Here is a 19,308-nt window from a genome sequence, read left to right as displayed (position 1 = left end):
GAGGACACTTATACTTAACATCTTGCCTGCTGTACTGACTGCTTCCTCACAGGTGAGCGTTACAGTTGAGCCTGGTGACTTGGCTGTGGCTCGTAAGCGCACCTTCCACGCTTTCTGTCCTCCCTGCTGACGGAGGTCTCTAGGCCGCGCGTCTGACCCAGGTCTCTCCTGCCTTTCCTTTCTTACGATTGCTCACAGCTTCTGGCAGACAAAGAACGCTCCTTAGTTTCCATCATTCTTTAGGATTAAAAAATATATAGATGTTTGCCATCACTTGGGAGGATTTGGAATGGACGGGAAGGCTACAGTGCCTGCTAGGCTGCTGTCTTGATCCAGCCAGGGCTGTTGATTTTATAGTGAAGCCTCCAGCTGAGGGTGGACCAAACGCTGCCTTGTAGGGAACCTCACTACCCTCCTGATTGACTCACTGCCACTTTTGCTCTTTCCTTCCAAGTTGTAATAGCTCAGTTTCTACACTGCCAGCACTTCTGGCCATGTGGTTAAATGGTAATCGCTTTGCTTGAGGAGGGAAGAGAGAAGCTGTGCAGAAAATGCCCTCACCTAATCCTGATGATGTGATTGCACCAGAAACCAGGGACACAAACCACCCCCTGCTTCCAACTGGGAGCCATTTGGATATTGTGTCTGTAAGCTAAGCCCCTGCATTTTTCAAGATCCCCGAACCTCAGAGGCCCTCGCTAGCACAAGCAGGTTGCAGACTCTGCTGACTAAACATAAAGAGATTTCATTTGTTCTGTCAGTCACAATGGATTTCCAATAGCCAGCCTTGAGTTGGTTAGCATGGATTTCTAATCAAGCCCCAGATATATGGAGCCAAGAAAGAACCCACAGGGCTACAGGAAAAAGGAAAATAACATAGTTATACTGTATACATAGCTTAGAAATGAGAATCATTATTTCATGAGGGTTTATAACATAGATGCCCAAGCACTGAGGTTTGGGGTGTTTCTCTTTTTAAAAGTCAACTGGAAACTACCACCTTCCTTGAAGGTGTTAAATCACCGCCAAGCTAGTGGCTGAGTCAGTCCAGGGTTTCCTCCCAGAATTTTCAGACATTTTCCTTTTTTGGAAAATGATGCTTCCAAACACCAAAGTTGTGGGCCCCAGGAACAGGACTGAAGAGAGCGGGTGTGTAGAGGGGTGGGCAGAGGCTGTGCGTGCTAAGTTACTATTCATGTCCAACTCTTGTGACCCTGTGGACTGCAGCCTACCAGGCTCCTCTGTCTGTGACTCTCCAGGCAAGAAGACTGGAGGGGTTGCCACGCCCTCCTGCAGGGGATCTTCCCCACCCAGGGATCGAACCTGCACCTCTTACACCTCCTGTGTTGGCAGGTGGGTTCTTTACCACTGGCGCCACCTGGGGCGGAGGCCTGGTGTGGGCTATTCTGGCAGGAGCCCCGGGAAGGGCCTTGCGACACTCCAGTCGCTGCCTGGTCCCTGTCCTGCCCCAGCGGCTGCAGCCCTGCAATCCTGCTGTCTACGCCCAACCTTCTTCTGTCTGGAACAAAACCAGGCCTTCATGCAGTCACACATTTACCGTCTAACTTCCATCTGGTCTGATTTTGTTCCCTCCACTTCCTTGAGCACTTATTGTGGGATATTGGCTCCAGGCTTGCCATAAAACCCCATCTGGATGACCAGGTTTCCTGTCTTGCTCATGAGGAGTTTTCTTATTGGGGCACCTAGTCTCCCCTGTTGTCTGCACAGGCTGTGTGCTGCAAAGCCTTTCTCCACCCCAGATCCCTGTCTTGCTCATGTTCCTAGTAAAATATAACTGAACAGCCTTCTCACCGGAGAAGTAAGCTGACTATGCAGCTCAGGAGAGGGAGTTTTCAGAAAGGAATCTTCGTGTACTTCTGTGGTGTTTGTGTAGCCTACCTTGAGGACCTGGGCACAGCTGAGAGGAGCAGACGGTTTCTCCGTCATGCTTAGGAGGCGGCAAGGAGGAGGTGGTGTCCCCTGTGTGAGGCGGAGGAGGCAGGGGTGGGGAGACTGGACAGCAAGGTTGAGTGGTCACTCAAGGTCACACGGCAAGGCCACAAGGAAATCTCACACCACTGCTTTCTCCGCTGGACTCCATGTGCTGGCAGGGGGGTGCTTACCCATTGAGTGTGGGCCTCTTCCCTGTCTATAAAATTTACTGATTGATTCTTGTGTGCCCTGAAAGTGAGAGTTGCTCAGTCATGTTTGACTCTTTGTGACCCCATGGACTATGCAGTCCATGGAATTCTTCAGGCCAGAATACTTAGGAATATCAATAACCTCAGATATGCAGATGACACCACCCTTATGGCAGAAAGCAAAGAACTAACGAGCCTCTTGATGAAAGTGAAAGAGGAGAGTGAAAAAGTTGGCTTAAAACTCTAACATTCAGAAAACTAAGATCATGGCATCTGGTCCCATCACTTCATGGGAAATAGATGGTGAAACAATGGAAACAATGAGAGACTTTATTTTGGGGGGCTCCAAAATCACTGCAGATGGTGACTACAGCCATGAAATGAAAAGACGGTTGCTCCTTGGAAGAAAACCTATGACCAACCTAGACAGCATATTAAAAAGCAGAGACATTACTTTGCCGACTAAGGTCCGCCTAGTCAAGGCTATGGTTTTTCCTGTGGTCATATATAGATGTGACAGTTGGTCTGTGAAGAAAGCTGAGCACCGAAGAATGATGCTTTTGAACTGTGGTGTTGGAGAAGACTCTTGAGAGTCCCTTGGACTGCAAGGAGATCCAGCCAGTCAGTCCTGAAGGAAATCAGTCCTAAATATTCACTGGAAGGACTGATGTTGAAGCTGAAACTCCAATGCTTTGGCCACCTGATACGAAGAGCTGACTCACTGGAAAAGACCCTGATGCTGGGAAAGATTGAAGGCGGGAGGAAAAGGGGACGACAGAGGATCAACAGAGGATGAGGTGATTGAATGGAATCACCAGCTCAGTGGACATGAGTTTGGTTAAGCTCCCGGAGTTGGTGATGGACAGGGAAGCCTGGCATGCTGCAGTCCATGGGGTCGCAAAGAGTCGAATATGACTGAGCGACTGAACTGAACTGAGCCTTTCCCTTCTCCAGGGGATCTTCCCAACCCAGGGATCGAATCCAGGTCTCCCACATTGCAGGCGGATTCTTTATCAGCTGAGCCACAGGGATGCCCAAGAATACTGGAGTGGGCAGCCTATCCCTTCTCCAGCAGATCTTCCTGACGCAGGAATCAAACCAGGGTCTCCTGCATTGCAGGCAGATTCTTTGAGTACATCATTGCTGTGTTTGTTATGAGCCTGCCTCTCCTTCCCTCAATTCCCTGGTAGCTCAGACAGTACAGAACCCACCTGCAATGCAAGAGACCCAGGTTCAATCCCTCAGTCAGGAGATCCCCTGGAGGAAGGCACAGCAACCCACTCCAATATTCTTGCCTGGCAGGCTACAGTCCATAGGGTCATAAAGATTCAGGCATGACTGAGCGACTAACATGACCTTCCCTTTCTCCTTCCCTCCTCCACTCCCTGCAGGAGAGGTGGGGGGTGGCGGGTAAGGGGTGCAGGAATCATGGCTTACTCACCCAGCTGTATGACTGGTGCCTCTGTCCCTTCTAAGTGATCCCTAAACCATCTCGGCCTCATTTCTCTCTGCCTACTGGACATCTCCCCTGAATAGACTAGAGCCTTAAAACAGGAAGTCCAAAACAGAAATTATTTTGTTTCCTCCTGCCCTTTGAAATTGGCCTCTTTTTCAGAACTCCTATTATATGTAAAACCTTCGAAGTCTGCCTCTTATTAGCAGATAGTATTGTTTTTTCCCCTTAAACCCCATCTGTCCCATGAAGTTTGCATTGCCTTTTCCTGAATTTAGCCCTCAACCCCTCCGAAATCAGAGTAGCATCTCAATGGGTCATTCTGCCATTGGTCCCATCCTGTGTTCCCCCACAAAAAAACACCTTAAGTCATGCTTCTGATCATGTGGCTCTGCAGACAGATCTTCCATGGTGGGACCTTCGTCATCATATGTAGGTCCCTAACTTCACTTCTTAGCCTGTATTTCAAATGTTTCCCTACACGTTATCTGTGGTCTAGATTCATCCAGACGGTTCATCTTTCCATGAGCATGCCCTTTGCTTTATCCCCCTACCCCACCCCATCTCTCTCAAGCTGTGAACCCCTCCTTCTTATCCCCTGCAGTTGGACACTCATCTTCCTGAAGGTTCCTCAGGCACCTCTTCTCTGTGCTGCTGATGGTACAGACCACTCATCACCGTCAGTGCCCACAGAGCCTGTGGTTGTCAGAGAGCCTTAGAGCAAACCACAGGGAGCCTCCTGGAGTTCAAATCCACATCCAAGTTCCAAAAAATATCTGTCCAGCTCTAGAAGTCTTCCAGACTTGATGGTACCCACTGACCCCTGTTCCAGTAGCTATGGATTAATACTGTTCCTGAGCCACACACATACTGGATTGAAATGAAGAGTTCAGTTCAGTTCAGTTCAGTCGCTCAGTCGTGTCCGACTCTTTGCGACCCCATCAATTGCAGCACGCCAGGCCTCCCTGTCCATCACCAACTCCCGGAGTTCACTCAGACTCACGTCCATCGAGTCAGTGATGCCATCCAGCCATCTCATCCTCGGTCGTCCCCTTCTTCTCCTGCATTACTTTACTAGCATGTGACATGAGTGCAAGTGTGCGGTAACTTGAGCATTCTTTGGCATTGCCTTTCTTTGGGATTGGAATGAAAACTGACGTTTTCCAGTCCTGTGGCCACTGCTGAGTTTTCCAAATTTGCTGGCTACCAGGGTCCAGCCCCGGTGGATCCAGGGTAATTCGAAGGGGAGACGGATAGGCGAGGAAAGACATTTATTTATTAATATAAGATTAGATTAGGAAGAAATAGTGTAGTAGGAAAATTTAGTGGAGAAAAGAAGGCTGAATAACTTGGCTTACGGGGAAAACCAATAAAATTCCAGACAAGGACTTTGCACCATCTACGTTAGGCCACCTGCGTCCGTTTGAATATCGGAGAGTGCCCCACCTTGGGCTCTCTCTCTTACAGATCTTAGAAGCCAGGACAAGTAAGTAGACATGGTGAGCCTCCCCGCTCCAGATGGGAATTCAGCCGGAAAAAGAAAAGAACGACATGGGAAAGCCCAGCATCGGTGCAAGACTCCAAAAACCATTTTTCAAAATCAGCTTATATACCCCAAGTTGTACATAATGGAATATGCAGAGTTATGCAGGGGCAGCAGTCCTGACCCTCATTGAGACAAGGCTTTCTTTTTGCATACCCTCCCATATACAAAAGGTCTCAGGTGGTTTACATTATCTTCTGGCCAAGAGGCTTGTTAACATTTTTATGGCTCTCTTCCTGGATAATTGTCTATCAACCAGAAAACTCCTTCCCCTAGAAGTGTTTTTTCTTTACTCTGCATCACCCTCAAAGTACTAAATAAAGTTTCATTCCTGTAGAACAAAGGTGCAGTGGGTTATAACAAAGAAAGTACTTAACTCAAAGATCTAATGTTGCTAATACCAGGTCTACTACCTGTTTTTCTATATACCAACTATATCTAAAAATAAAAGATATGAAAATTTGGCAGCAAGTATTGGCTCAACAAATGAAACCTTTAATCAGTCCTATTCTAATGATTTTGACTCCTCGGAAGCCCCTACATTCCTAGGATGTTTCAAGCTTCCTGTGCCTCCCGCAGTCAGGAGGCCTCAAACAATCACATGCGCAGCTGTACGAGTCCTGCAGGCAGGCTAAAAAGCCATCAGAGGGGTTTTTGGATTGAAACACTCGTATTATGCCCAGGAGATTTATTATTATCTAAAAGCTCTAATTTTTTCCAGAAAAAGGTGGTGGGGGGACAGTCCCGTTAATGACAGAAGAGTAGGTGGAAAGCGTAACACAGTAAAGCAGGCAGATTCTGGTCTTGGGGGTGGATGCTCAGGAATTTCCAGGGGGAATCCCTGAAGCCGATCACATCCTAGCGTTTTGTCAGGCTTCCTTCCGCATTACCTTGTCACAGGTGGGATTCCTCACGCTGGCTCCCGGCAGCTGGCATATTGAGTGCAGCACTTTCACAGCATCATCTTTCAGGATTTGAAATAGCTCTACTGGAATTCCATCACCTCCACTAGCTTTGTTCGTAGTGATGCTTTCTAAGGCCCACTTGACTTCACATTCCAAGATGTCTGGTTCTAGATGAGTGATCACACCATCATAATTATCCAGGTCGTGAAGATCCTTTTTGTACAGTTCTTCTGTGTATTTTTGCCATCTCTTCTTAATATCTTCTGTTAGGTCCATACCATTTCTGTCCTTTATCGAGCCCATCTTTGCATGAAATGTTCCTTTGATATCTCTAGTCTTTCCCATTCTGTTCTTTTCCTCTATTTCTTCACACTGATCACTGAAGAAGGCTTTCTTATCTCTTCTTGCTATTCTTTGGAGCTCTGCATTCAGATGCTTATATCTGTCCTTTTCTCCTTGGCTTTTCGCTTCTCTTCTTTTCACAGCTATTTGTAAGGCCTCCCCAGACAGCCATTTTGCTTTTTTGCATTTCTTTTCCATGGGGATGGTCTTGATCCCTGTCGTCTGTACAATGTCACGAACCTCATTCCATAGAGGCATTCTACCTATCAGATCTAGGCCCTTAAATCTATTTCTCACTTCCACTGTATAATCATAAAGGATTTGATTTAGGTCATACCTGAATGGTCTAGCGGTTTTCCCTGCTTTCTTCAATTTAAGTCTGAGTTTTGCAATAAGGAGTTCATGATCTGAGCCACAGTCAGCTCCTGGTCTTGTTTTTATTGACTGGATAGAGCTTCTCCATCTTTTGCTGCAGAGAATATAATCGATCTGATTTTGGTGTTGACCATCTGGTGATGTCCATGTGTGGTCTTCTCTTGTGTGAAATGAAGAGGGAACCAGTTAAAGAGGGAGCCCTGCTGAGGCCACAGGAAGGATCATTACCGTTTCATTAGTGGGGCCGTTATTTTTAAAGGTACTGTCTTCTTAAACTTGCACTTGCTGGTGCTTCCTATGTGGCTGATTTATAATCAGGCAGTAGAGGTTGTGCTTAGAATTCCATAAATGCACAGGGGTCTACAGGATGTTAATGGAATACACGGTGTGCCTATAAGTTCATTACCTTGTAAATAAATGGCTGAGCTCCAGAGATGGCCTCACAGGGCCAAGGGAAACATCAGTTCTCATCCCAGGGGTTGAGGTGAGATTTCTTCATCTTTCCGTCATTCCCCCATGTTCCAAAAGCTGAGAGAGAAGGCCTTCCCCTCAGATCTCATAATGGCAGTGATGGAGACATCAAAGGACCCTGTAGCACGGGCAAGGCAGCGGCGAGATGTGCAGGAAACGTGGTCTGGGCCACCATCGTGCTGCTATTCTAGGCAGACTCACCCCAAGTCAACACCTGCAGAGCATCCTTATCCGGGACACACCCTCCTTAGTTCCGCAGGCCTGGGCTTTTCACCAGTCTCCTGTTCCACTGCCTGCTCTGTGTGACTTGGCACACTGCAGCACCATGCTGACTCACAGAGAGCCCTAGTGCATCCGAGCTCCACAGGCATCACTGGCGAATCTCTTCAACTGCGCTTCAAGCGCCTCATCTAGAAAACTAGAATAATAACAGGACTGCCCTCCAAGTTTGTGGTGAGAATTAAATAACTTCATGCTTGTAGAGGAGTTAGGATATCTACTACTGCTGGCTGGATTTTCTTTAAAAAGATGAGTAGTTTAGACTGTATAGACACTTTGTTGTTGTGTCTGACTCTTTGCAACCCCTGGACTGCAGCATGCCAGGCTTCCCTGTCCATCACCAACTCCCAGGGTTTGCTCCATTGAGTCAGTGATGCCATCCAACTGTCTCATCCTCTGTAGCCCCCTTCTCCTCCCACCTTTAGTCTTTCCTAGCATCAGGGTCTTTTCCAGTGAGTCAGTTTCTCACATCAGGTGGCCCAAGTATTGGAGCTTCAGCTTCAGCATCAGTACCTCCAATGAGTATCCAGGGTTGATTTCCTTTAGGAATGACTGGTTTAATCTCCTTGCTGTCCAAGGAACTCTCAAGAGTCTTCTCCAGCACCACAATTTCAAAGCATCAATTCTTCAGTGCTCAACATTCCCTATGATCCAACTCTCACATCCGTACACAGCTACTGGAAAAAACCATAGCTTTGACTATATGGACATTTGTCAACAAAGTGATGTCTTTGCTTTTCAATAAGCTGTCTAGGTTGGTCATAGCTTTTCTTCCAAGGAGCAAGCATCTTTTAATTCCATTGCTGTCATCACCATCCATAGTGATTTTGGAGACCAAGAAAATAAAGTCTATCACTGTTTCCATTGTTACCCATCTATTTGCCATGAAGTGATGGGACTGGATGCCCTGATCTTCGTTTTTTGAATATTGAGTTATAAGCCAGCTTTTTCACTCTCCTCTTATACCTTCATCAAGAGGCTCTTTAGTTCCTCTTCACTTTCTACCATTAGGGTGGTGTCATCTGCATATCTGAGGTTATTGGTATTTTTCCTGGCAATCTACCATGAAGGAAATAAACAGAGTCACAGTCACTGCAGAGATTTTCTTTCAAAAAAATATATATATAGATTGCAATAAGTAATGGGGGAAATAAGATGCTGGGGATGTCATAACTCTGGGACATTTGTTTAGATGGGTGGTCAGGGTAGGCTTCTCTGAGGAGGTGACATTTAAGCTGAGACAAGGAGGAAACATAGTGTAGTGGAGGAAGTTCATCCCAAGGAGAGGGGACTGACTGCACAGGGTTCTGTTCTGGGAAATAACGCTTGGTGTGGGCTGAGAAGGGATAGGATTCCAGGGTGCAAGGCGGAGGGTGACTCCAAAGCCTGGGTCAAGTAGCGCTTTAGTCAAAGTAAGACCATGGACTTTTCAATACAGTGTAATAATATGATCTGATTTGTCATATTAGAAAATTCCTCCGGCCACTCTGTGGAAACTTGACTACGGGGTACAAAGGTGAAGCAGATAAACCAAGTAGGAGGCTCCAGTGGTGGCTGAGAAACAGTGGCAGCTTAGACCCGGTGGTGGCAACAGGCACAGCCCCCATGTAGGGGTCTGCTGCCAAGCGGACACACAGGATGAGGGAAAGGGGGGTCAGGGCTGAATTGAGACTGGTGTCGGCCACTGAGCAAGAGGTGTTGCCGCACACCTTCCGGGACAGAGGCATGGATAGACCAGACCATCCAGTTCCACTTGCTGAATTGAAGATGCTCATGAGTCAGGAGTTTTTAGCACGTAGGTAGTTTTTAGGAAAATAAATGGGAATGGAAAGAAGCAAGAAAGGGTGGGCTATAAAAGAGTCCAGGCCCAAGTCCCAGATACTCTCAGCAGGCAGAGGTGCAGAGAAGGCAGCCAGGGCAGGAGATGCCAAGAACGGCCGGGGAAGAGGGATGGAAGCCAGGCTTGAGGGGAGGGGGGGAAGGTGCTTCAGGTCAGATTGGGACAGACTACGACACCCAGAGCCCCGGGACAGTTACCACTGGAGACAGAAGCCTGGCTGGGGGTGACCAGTAAACGGAAGGTGAGGCGGAGGAACCCCAGGAGACAATTCTCGCAATTACCGAGAAACTCCAGGCCCCATGGCCACAACTCCCTGAGGCTGGGTCTGATGGGCACTCCTCTGGAAGGCTTCCCGGCTGGTGCCGGCCCCTGCCCTATCCCCAGCTGTGGTGGCAGCCCTGCTTCCAGACTCCTGGCCACGGACAGCCTCACCACACAGCCTGCAAGGCCATCCCCTGCCCGGCTGTCCGCCTGGCTTTGCTCATTGCCTGCAAACTTCCACCACGAATCTGCCCCTCAGATACCCTGAGTATATGCCTCTGCCAACAACTCTGTGCTTCCATTAAAATAGATAAAAAGCAGCTGTGGCTAGAGTAAGACTCAGAAGACCTTTCGTGACCAAAATTAACCTTTTAGGGGTGAGGGGGTGGAAGACCTGTAAGTGAAACCTCTAAGTGTGCTGGAACACGTGGGTTTTCGTGGTACTAGCGGGAGCCAGCAGTAAAGGTTCATAATTGTGAGGGCTTATACTACAGGCCAGAAAAGAAGGCAAGGATGTCAGTCCTGGGCATTCCAGGAAACTCTATGTGAAAGCACTGCCACTCAAGGGACAAATGGAACATGTAGTGGTTATGTTGTACTTTCTCATCTGTGTGGAGCCTATGAAAGTGCTCCTTTTAGCCTTATTACCTAGACAAACCATATAAATTATTTCTTAACTGAAAGCCAAGCAGATGTGAATTAGAAACTACAAGGAACAGGGTATGAATGGTTGAAGTGTACGGCTTATAGCATTTTTGAAGTCATCCTTGGAAAATCTGAGTAAAGCTGTATGGTCTTCAGGAGAGCTGTGCATGTAATTTTGCATAAAGATTCAGAGTTCAAGACAACATGAAATTCATCTGTAGACCCAGGTAAAGAGCCCTGCTACCTTACCAGTTTTCAAAATTTGCACAAGAAGAAGAAATCATCTGAGGCATTCTTTTTTTTTTTACTGAGATATAATGGACTTATAACATTATGTTAGTATCTGGTGTACAGAGTGATGATTCAGTATTTGCATATGTTGAAAAATGACCACCGTAATAAGTCTGGTTAACATCTGTCACCATATTTACCATAAAATTTCTTTTAAGATCTCTCTTAGCCACTTTCAAGTATGCAATACAGTAAGTATAATCACCGCATTATACACTACACCCTCAGGACTTACTTTACAACTGGCAGTGTGTACCCTTTAATCCCCTTCACCCACTTTGCCCACCTCCAACTCTCACTTATGGCAACCACCAGTCTGTTCTCTGAACCTGTGAACTTGTTTTGGGGGGTTTTTTGTGGTGGGTTTTTTTTTTTTTTTTTGGTTTTTTAGGTTCCACATACACATGAGATACAGTGTTAGCCTTTCTCTGTCTTACCTCTACACAGCATAACCCTTGAGGTCCATCCACGTTGTTGCAGATGGCAAAGCTTCACCTTTTGGTGGCTGAGTTATACTGCATTTTCTGTATGTACCACATTCTTATCCATGTATCCACTGACGGGCACTTAGGTTGTGCTCGTATCTTGGCTATTGTAAATGCTGCTGCAGTGACGTGAGGGTGCAGGTGTCTTTCCAAGATGGTGATCTCATTTTCTTTGGGTACATACCCAGAGGTGGAGTTGCTGGATCATGTTAGTTTTATTTTTAATTTTTGGGGACACTTTCATTCTCTGTTTCTTAGTGGCTGCGCCAGTTTATATTCCCACCAACAGTACACAAGGCTTCCCTTTTCTCTGTATCCTTACCAAAACTTGTTATTGTCCTTCTATTTTTTAAATAATAACCAGCTCACACTGGTCAGAATGCTATCTCATTGTGGTCAGTGATGATCAGTGATGTTGAGCATCTTTTTCACATTGCCTGTTAGCCATCTGTATGTCTTTGAGAAAATGTCCATTCAGACCTTATGCTTTTTTTTTTTTCTCTCTTCTATTCAAACCCCAGCTTCTGCTCACTTTTTAATCTGGGTTTTTTGTTGTTGGTTTGGTTTTTGTTTTTGTTTTTTTTTTTTTGCTATTTGAGTTGTATGGATTCTTTGTGTATTATGGGTACTAACTAACCCCTTATTAGAGACATGATTTCTAACTATTTTCTCCCATTCAGTAGACTTTGCATTTTGTTGGTTTCCTTTGATGTAAAGAATCTAATACAGCCCCATTTCTCTGTATTTGCTATTGTTGCCTTTGCTTTTGCTGTCAGATTCAAAAAACCATCACCAGGATTGGTATAAGGTGCTTATGTTTTCTTCTAGGAGTCTGATGGCTTCCGGCCTTACTCGTTAATCTAGCACTTGACTTACTTTGTTTTGTACGATGTAAGGCAGTGATCCAGTTTCATTCTCTTGCATGTAGGTATCCAGTTCTCCTGTGACCATTTATCTAAGAAACTGTCCTTTCCCTGTTGGATATTTTTGGTTCCTTTGTCATAAATTGACCATATACGCATGGGTTTATTTCTGGGCTCTCTATTCTATTCCACTGATCACGTCTATTTTTATGCCAATAGCATGCTGTTTTGATCACATGGAGCACTTCTTAAAAGTTTAATTCCCGGGTCTCAACCCAAACCTACCCTGGCACTGTTACAACAGACCCACGCTTTAGAGCAGTCCTGTCCACATCACATGTGTAATGTGCGTTTTCTAGTAGCTGAGGACTATTAAAAGCAGAGACATTCTAAAATATCATTTTAATGTATATTCAGTATTTTTAGTTATTTTACATTCTTTTTTTATATTGAGCCTATTCCTGGCTGCACTGGGTCTTCGTGTGGGCTTTCTCTCGTTGTTGAAAGCAGGGGCTACTCTAGTTGCTGTGCGTGGCCTTCTCATTGTGCAGGCTTCTCTTACTGTGGAGCATAGATCCAGGGCGTGTGGGCTTCAGGAGCGGAGCTTCATAGCTGAGGCTCCTGGGCTCTAGTGCACACACTCAGGAGTTGTGGCACGTGGGCCTATTTGCTCCGAGGCGCATCGGGGATTGAACCTGCGTCCTCTGCACTGGCACGTGGATTCTTTGCCATTTAGCCGCCAGGAAAGCCCCAGTGGGTACTGCACATTTACAGCACATCTCAGTTCAAACTGGCTGTGTCTCAAGGACTCAAAGGGCTCCTGACCCTTGAAGGCTGGCATGAGGCGGCTCTGGAATTGTTCCAGCAGAGTTTAGTGTTTCAATCCAGACGAGCAACCCTGGAGGCATGGCTCTTACTGGAGGCGGCTGCCTCATTCAAACAAAGACAAGTAGAAAGTAACTCGTGTTTTAGGTTTGAGTTTCAGCCTGTCTTCATGGCTTTAAATAAATCAGCATTGCGGTTCTAGTGAACAGTTCACTCCTGTCTGCCTTCCTGAGGCCTGAGGGGTCCCAGCTTCCAGATGTGGCTTCCTACCCCCAGCCTGACCATCTCCCCCACTCCCCAGGATTGGGGAGGGTCAGTGAAGGTTTCTCTTGCTTCCCTGGGTCCTGTCCTCATTGGTGGTGGCCACAGGCCCCAGGGCAGGAAGCCCTTTGCTGTGCGGAGGCTGGGAGATCCTCACTCTTCCTCCGGAGCTGGGTAGGAGTGTGCGTGACCAGGGGTAGGGAGTGGTACTGTTCCAGGCAGTTTTGTTATCAATTTGAGTTCATGGTTAGACGTTAAATTCTCTTTATGATTTTCTTCTTTCCTTTTGCACTATCAGTCAACTTTAGAATAAAAGAAGAATCAAAACAGTGACAAAATGTAAAACAAATCATTCTTCTCTCTTCTTTATAGTCAGAGGGCCGAGGGGACAGATCTTCTATGCTCTCCTAACTTTCCCTGGTTTGACAGAAGGCCCTGCAAGGCTGAGGCAGTGGTTTGGGCAGCAAGGCAAGAGCCGCACTCCCCATGGTGGGAGACGGTGCCTCTAGGATCCCAGTGGGAACTGCAGCCAGATCTGAGCATTTCCTGGTGGCTGCCAGGACCCAGAAGCCTCGGCAAACAGGAGGCACCAACAGGAAGGCTCTGCAGGAGGCTCCTGCCCTCTTTAGGGCCGGTGGGAGGAAGTCACTGGGTATGATGCTCCCTTTTTCAAATATCTTCCTCCCACCATCCCCATAAAAGTAGGCCTGGATTTTTGTGTAGCAACACCTTTCTTTTAATCAATTTGGGAAGCTGGAATTGCACTTACAGTAGCTGGGGGCAGACAAGTAAAAGATCAGATATTTGAAAAGCCAGGAGGGGTGAACCATGGCTGAACCCCAGAGCTCCTGACAGCCCACCCCCTCAAGGTGACCCCCACACACCCATCCTACACTTTACAAAAGCATCCAGAATTAGGAACATTTCAAACAACTTGAGAAGAAAATGAAAGCATCCCATGCTCTCTTTGCAGGAGTTCAGCACTGTTGAGCATTTAGCCTTTTAGTCCGCTATCAGTGTATCAGATATTCATGTTTTTGCAAACCTGTGGCATCCAACAGAACTCACCCTTTTCATTTGACAGTGTTCAGATGCCTTTCTATTCCAGGGCACGTCAGCCTGCATTTTTGATTAACAGTGAGCATTTTAACAGAAGCAAAAGCAGATCGTAACTTAACCAGCTCCCTGGTTGTTTCCCATTCTTATCTATTCTAAGCAGTGCTGAAGTGAATCCAACTGTAATCTCATGTTTCTCTAAACTCCCTAGAAGGTGCTTAGTCAAGGGATGTGTTCATTTTTTTTATTTTGCTAGATGCTGCCAAACTGCCTTCCAGACTCATTGTGCTCATCTACATTCCTCATACACCCATGCATTTTTCTTAGAGCAGTGTCTTCCATAAATCCTGGTTACCTGATATGCTCCAAGGTACCAGATACCTTCAGTGATTTGTTTTCACTTTTGCCGTTGTGAAAGTCTCTCAGGCATGGCACTGGGGATACACCGCGGAACAAGCCAAATAAGGTCCTCGCCATCCTGGAGCCTACGTGCCAGTGGGGAGCTTGCGGAACCGATCACGCAGGCTGTGCTGACCTGTGCCAAGTGCGCCGCACACAGAGTGACACTGTGCCAAAGATGGGGGCCTTGGGAGGAGGACGGTGGCCAGTCCCATCCCCCTGCCTATGTCCTCCTCTCGTAGGAGGGAGAGGAGGGCAGTAACCCGACGGGGCACCCCAAACCTCCCAAATCAGTTACCTCGGATCACTGTAGTAATAAAGACCCACCAGACTTGAAGCCAAGGAGTAGGGGGAGTCGAATGAAAGTGCAAGTTTAACTTCCATCCTTTTTAAATGTGGAAAATGTGATCAAGGACTTTCACAGAGAACCACCTTTTTCTACTTTTCAAGGTAGGCTCGTGTTGGTTTCACTGACTGAGGACCTGGCCCAGGTAGTGCCCAGGCCAGCTGTGTACTCTCAAGCCCCCAGGGGTTCGGGAGATGCTGAGCAGCTTGGAAAAAGGCTTGAGCGCAGGTCCGGGTTCTGCGGGCAGGCTGCACTCTGCTGGCCCACTGGCTCAGGTCTACCCAGAGGAACTTCTCCAGGAACTTGTCTCCTCACCTGGAAGATGAGAAAACAACTTCCTGTATTGTTCCTTTGTGACACACACCTCTCTAAAGGTCTCTATCATTAAAAAAGAGCCGACCCCAGCCTTCCGGAACCTTTCTGAAGGGCATTCAGGAACACAGCAGCGAGGTGCTGGGCTCCTGTGCCCTCTCCCCTTTGCGCCCAGTCCAAAGGCCGGAGTCCTGAGCAAAGTCATGCTCCACTCTGCCCCCGTCAGGGCAGCAGCCCGATCCATCATCTCCGTTACTAAATGGCGTGCTTCGTCTCTCCTTGATACAGAGAGAAGAAGTTAAAGGCCAGAGTTCAAGAGTTGGTGAGTGCCTTGGAAAGACTCACAAAGAGCAGTGAAATCCGACACCAGCAATCAGCAGAGTTTGTTAATGACCTAAAGCGAGCCAACAGGTACAACCTCACTGTCTATAATCCAAGTGATTCTTGGACTTACGCACCATAATTGCTGGGAATTGACTGTGGACAATGGTGTGTCTGCCACCGCCTCCTTGGAGCGCACTCCTCCCTAGGGCTCCACCTCCCGGTGCTCCACAGAAACTTGAGGAATGCTCTTTAAGGATGGCAGATGCAGCCAACTGTGATCCCCTCTTAGCCCTTCATGTAGGAGAGGTTCTGAGAAGTCGTACAATTAAAACAAAAATCAGCCTAGGTTTAAGCCAGCATTTTCCAAACGAGACTGGCTACAGAATGTTTTATTTGAGCAGCATTCAAGAATCAGGTGGGGTACTTCAGGAAGCAATGCTCTAAGATGGGAGCCTCAAACCTTTCAGGCTCATGACACCTTTACATTTAAAAAAAAAAAAAGACCTTAAAGTTTTGTTCTTTCAAATTAACTTATCAATAAAATTTGTCTATTAGTTTCTCAAATGAGACTTTTAAAGGTTTTATTCATTTACCAAATTAAAAAAACCCAACTCACTAAATGTAACACAAATGACATTTATTTTAAAAATCAGTTTTCCAGAAAGTAATTAGAAGAGGGGCACTGTTTTTACAATTTTGCAAATGTTTTTAATCTCTGCTTTAATAGAAGACAGCTGGATTCTCCCAGCTGCTTCCACAGGCAGTGTGTTTGAAACATTCTAAGAAAACCCAGCTTCACAGAGAAATAAAGGACCTCACATTTCCCTTCAGAAGGCTTTGGGAGTCCTGGGCTTTGAGAAGCTGACAGCGTACAGAAGGGAGGTGGAGTGCTGTTTTGGCACAGAGAGGGTGGGGGAGGGGTCTTAGATAGCTCAGCTGGTAAAGACTCTGCCTGCAATGCAGGAGATCCAGGTTCAATTCCTGGGGTCGGGAAGATCCCCTGAAGGAGGGAACAGCTCCCCATTCCAGTGTTCTTGCCTGGAGAATCCCCAAGGACAGAGGAGCCTGGTGGGTCCCTGGGGTGACAGACAGTCAGATATGACTGAGCACAGAACAGGGTATGGAGACTTACCTAGCTCTGGGCTCAGCCCCTGCCCTATCCCCCAGAGACCTGGGTTTGGCTGGCAGCATTAGTTCACGGCCTGTGAGCACTGAGTCCGTCAGCCACAGCATCAAGGACAGCTGCTGGGGTCTATCTGTCTTCAAGCTATGGCGGTGACTTAAGATTGCAGCGTTGCAACGATCGTAAGCAGCCATGGAACGGCAACAGACCTACTACTTGTATTTTCATGACAGATTGTTACAATTCAGCTACCATTTCAGCTCACCTATTTTGGATGTGGTTAGTTTGGACTGTTGGTTTTAAACCCCGCTTAATGTTAGTGACGAGCCTCTAGCAGTCAGGCTAAGTTCACTGTGGTCAGGTCAAGACCTGAGTGACCATGAGTGCTGCGACCCTTCTTGTTAAGTTGCTAAGTCGTGTGGACGTTTTCGACCACATGGGCTGCAGCCCACCAGGATCCTCTGTCCATGGGATTTCTGAGGCAAGAAAGCTGGGGTGGGTAGCCATTTCCTTCAGGGGATCTTCACAACCCAGGGATTGAACTTGTGTCTCCTGCACTGGCAGGTGGATTCTTTGCCACTGAGGCACCAGGAGAGCCCAAGTGTTGAAATACTAACCACCTGATTTCAAGTTCTTATTTCGGAGGCCCAGCGGCCTGTTCTTTCAGAGTGGTACTTACCAGACCCGGTCATCCAGTGGACAGCACAGTGTGTGTGTGTCTCAGTGCTACTTAAGATAAGCCTTCATTCCCATTTCCCTCTGTGCCCACATAGCAACCTGGTGGCTGCCTATGAGAAAGCAAAGAAGAAGCATCAAAACAAACTGAAGAAACTGGAGTCTCAGATGATGGCCATGGTGGAGAGACACGAGACCCAAGTGAGGATGCTCAAGCAAAGAATAGCTCTGCTGGAGGAGGAGAACTCCAGACCTCACACCAACGAAACATCACTGTAGTCGGCACTTGAGCGCCACGGTTCTGTCCGTGGAGCTAGAGGCTAGCAGTCACTGAGGAGGGGGCCTCAGAGGGTAGGACCTGTCGGGCGGAGAGGGAAGGCTGGCAGGCGGGCTGGCACTCTTGGCAGGGAGGCGCCCTGGACTCAGCCTCGGGGCAGCTGGCCCAGGTGAGGTGGTGTAGACTGTCCCCTGAGGGGCCCCCTCCCCTCCTGGGCTGTGGGCGGCGTGGGGACTCCTGCCCCACGCACTGGCTCTGCAGGGCTTCCTGCTGCTTTCAGCACTGGCTCTGTCCCTCGCCCACATTTTCTGTATCCGTGGTATAGTCCAGGCATCATCTGTTTGATTTTCCAGTCTTTCCAGCCTTACCTCAGGCATCCCACATTTCTCCTTTCTCCTTCTAGGGAGAACTGGTGGGGGCGGTGGGGACAGAGGGGAGGCAGTGCTCCACATCGAGAAGAGCTGCTGCTTCGTTTTCCTGCAACCAGGCTTTGGTTTTCAAGTCCCAGGTATCAACTCTTCAGGAGGTGGCTGTCACTCAGAGGTGTTCCGGGAGGTTGATCACAGGCAGATGGCATGTACGTGTTCCTTCCAGTCCCTCGTATGTTGAGGCTGCAGGTAGAGCAGTTGGGTCTGACCTCCTTGACCTCCCCCTCCCAGTGGCAGCAGGGACGGGCAGGGAACGCTCTTTAGACAGGAATTTCCCTGTCCCAGTGCCGCCTTACTAACAGCTGAGAGAGTCCTGTTGATCCGTGTCAGGGACCTACACTGTCAGGAGCAGAGGCACATTAGTGCTTCCTGACTTGGGCACCGCAGAATTGCTGTTCTCCACGAATCAAAGCTCCCCAACCGGAACATACTGATGGCTTCAGACCTGCCTCTCTCTCGAGGGAAATGCTCTGCAGCTGACCCACCTATTTAAGAGGCTGCTGCTGTGGCACCAGTTCAGGAGTGCGCCCTGCTGTTCCAAAGGGCAGAGGGCAAAGGAAAGCTGAGGAGGCCACCTCTTATCCCCCAGAAACATGGCAATGGGTGGCAGATGGTGATTCCACGGGTGTCAGCTATAGCAAAATGGTGACAGGACTGGGCAGGACCAAAGTACCTGAATTCTTTCAGGAAGATCTTCCATTTGAAAACCGACTCTTCATCCCTTTTCTACTGGAATGTTCCCCGTGGCAGTTTTTCAGCTGTCACCACCCTAGGCTGACATTTTAAAGGACCACTTGCCATTTTTCCTGAAGATCCACTCGAAGTCACTTAGAAGAAAGATGTTCAAAGATCTGCTTACGACCAGATCACTGCATTCACGTCTCGGTGTCAGTGAGCTGTTCTCAGAGGCAGGACACAGATTCTGCAGCCCTCAGTCTGACAGGGAAGGACACCCCAGCCACCGTCTGCAAAGGCAGAGTACATCCATTCCCCCACGGAAGTGCCGTCCTGCTTCAGGCCAGCAGCGAGGCCATCCCATCTTCAAACAGTCATCATCAGCTGGCCTCAGGCCCAGCTCTCGGGTGCTGTGGTCACCGCGAAGGGCCCCACCAGCTTCTGGTTCTGTTATAGATAAGGTAAACTTCGTTCTTGTGACAATAAGTCAGTTTTCACTCTTTGGATAGTTTCATTACAAGGAAAATGTAATGACCCAAAAGTGTGTTTTTAGAAAAAAAGTTTAACAGATGAAATCATGGTTTTCTCCAGTTTTCCAACTTGCCCAGGGAAAACATGTTCCCGAAGCAAACTGGGCTGCGCAGGGCGGGGAACGGGCGTCACAGAGATGGGAGGCTCTCATTCTCACCACCACTGCAAAGGGTGCCAGCGCA

The 19,308-nt window shown here is 47.8% G+C and overlaps 1 protein-coding gene across 1 annotated transcript in view; it reads left to right on the top strand.

Annotated features, from left to right (window-relative positions):
• Nucleotides 1–18,727, top strand: part of LOC120861032 (colorectal mutant cancer protein) — a 308,064-nt gene extending 289,337 nt beyond the window's left edge. The window contains exons 16-17 of the mRNA XM_040236721.1: nt 15,382–15,504; nt 17,314–18,727. Of these exons, the coding sequence (XP_040092655.1) occupies nt 15,382–15,504; nt 17,314–17,494 (304 nt within the window). The 3' untranslated portion in view covers nt 17,495–18,727. The remainder of the gene's footprint in view (nt 1–15,381; nt 15,505–17,313) is intronic.
• The last annotated feature ends 581 nt before the right edge of the window (nt 18,728–19,308 follow it).

This window comes from Oryx dammah, unplaced genomic scaffold (assembly GCF_014754425.2).
Source record: "Oryx dammah isolate SB20612 unplaced genomic scaffold, SCBI_Odam_1.1 HiC_scaffold_11211, whole genome shotgun sequence".
Classification (NCBI taxonomy): Eukaryota; Metazoa; Chordata; class Mammalia; order Artiodactyla; family Bovidae; genus Oryx; species Oryx dammah.
The sequence above is the reverse complement of the archived record's forward strand: the minus strand, read 5'-3'. Positions and strand labels throughout refer to the sequence as shown.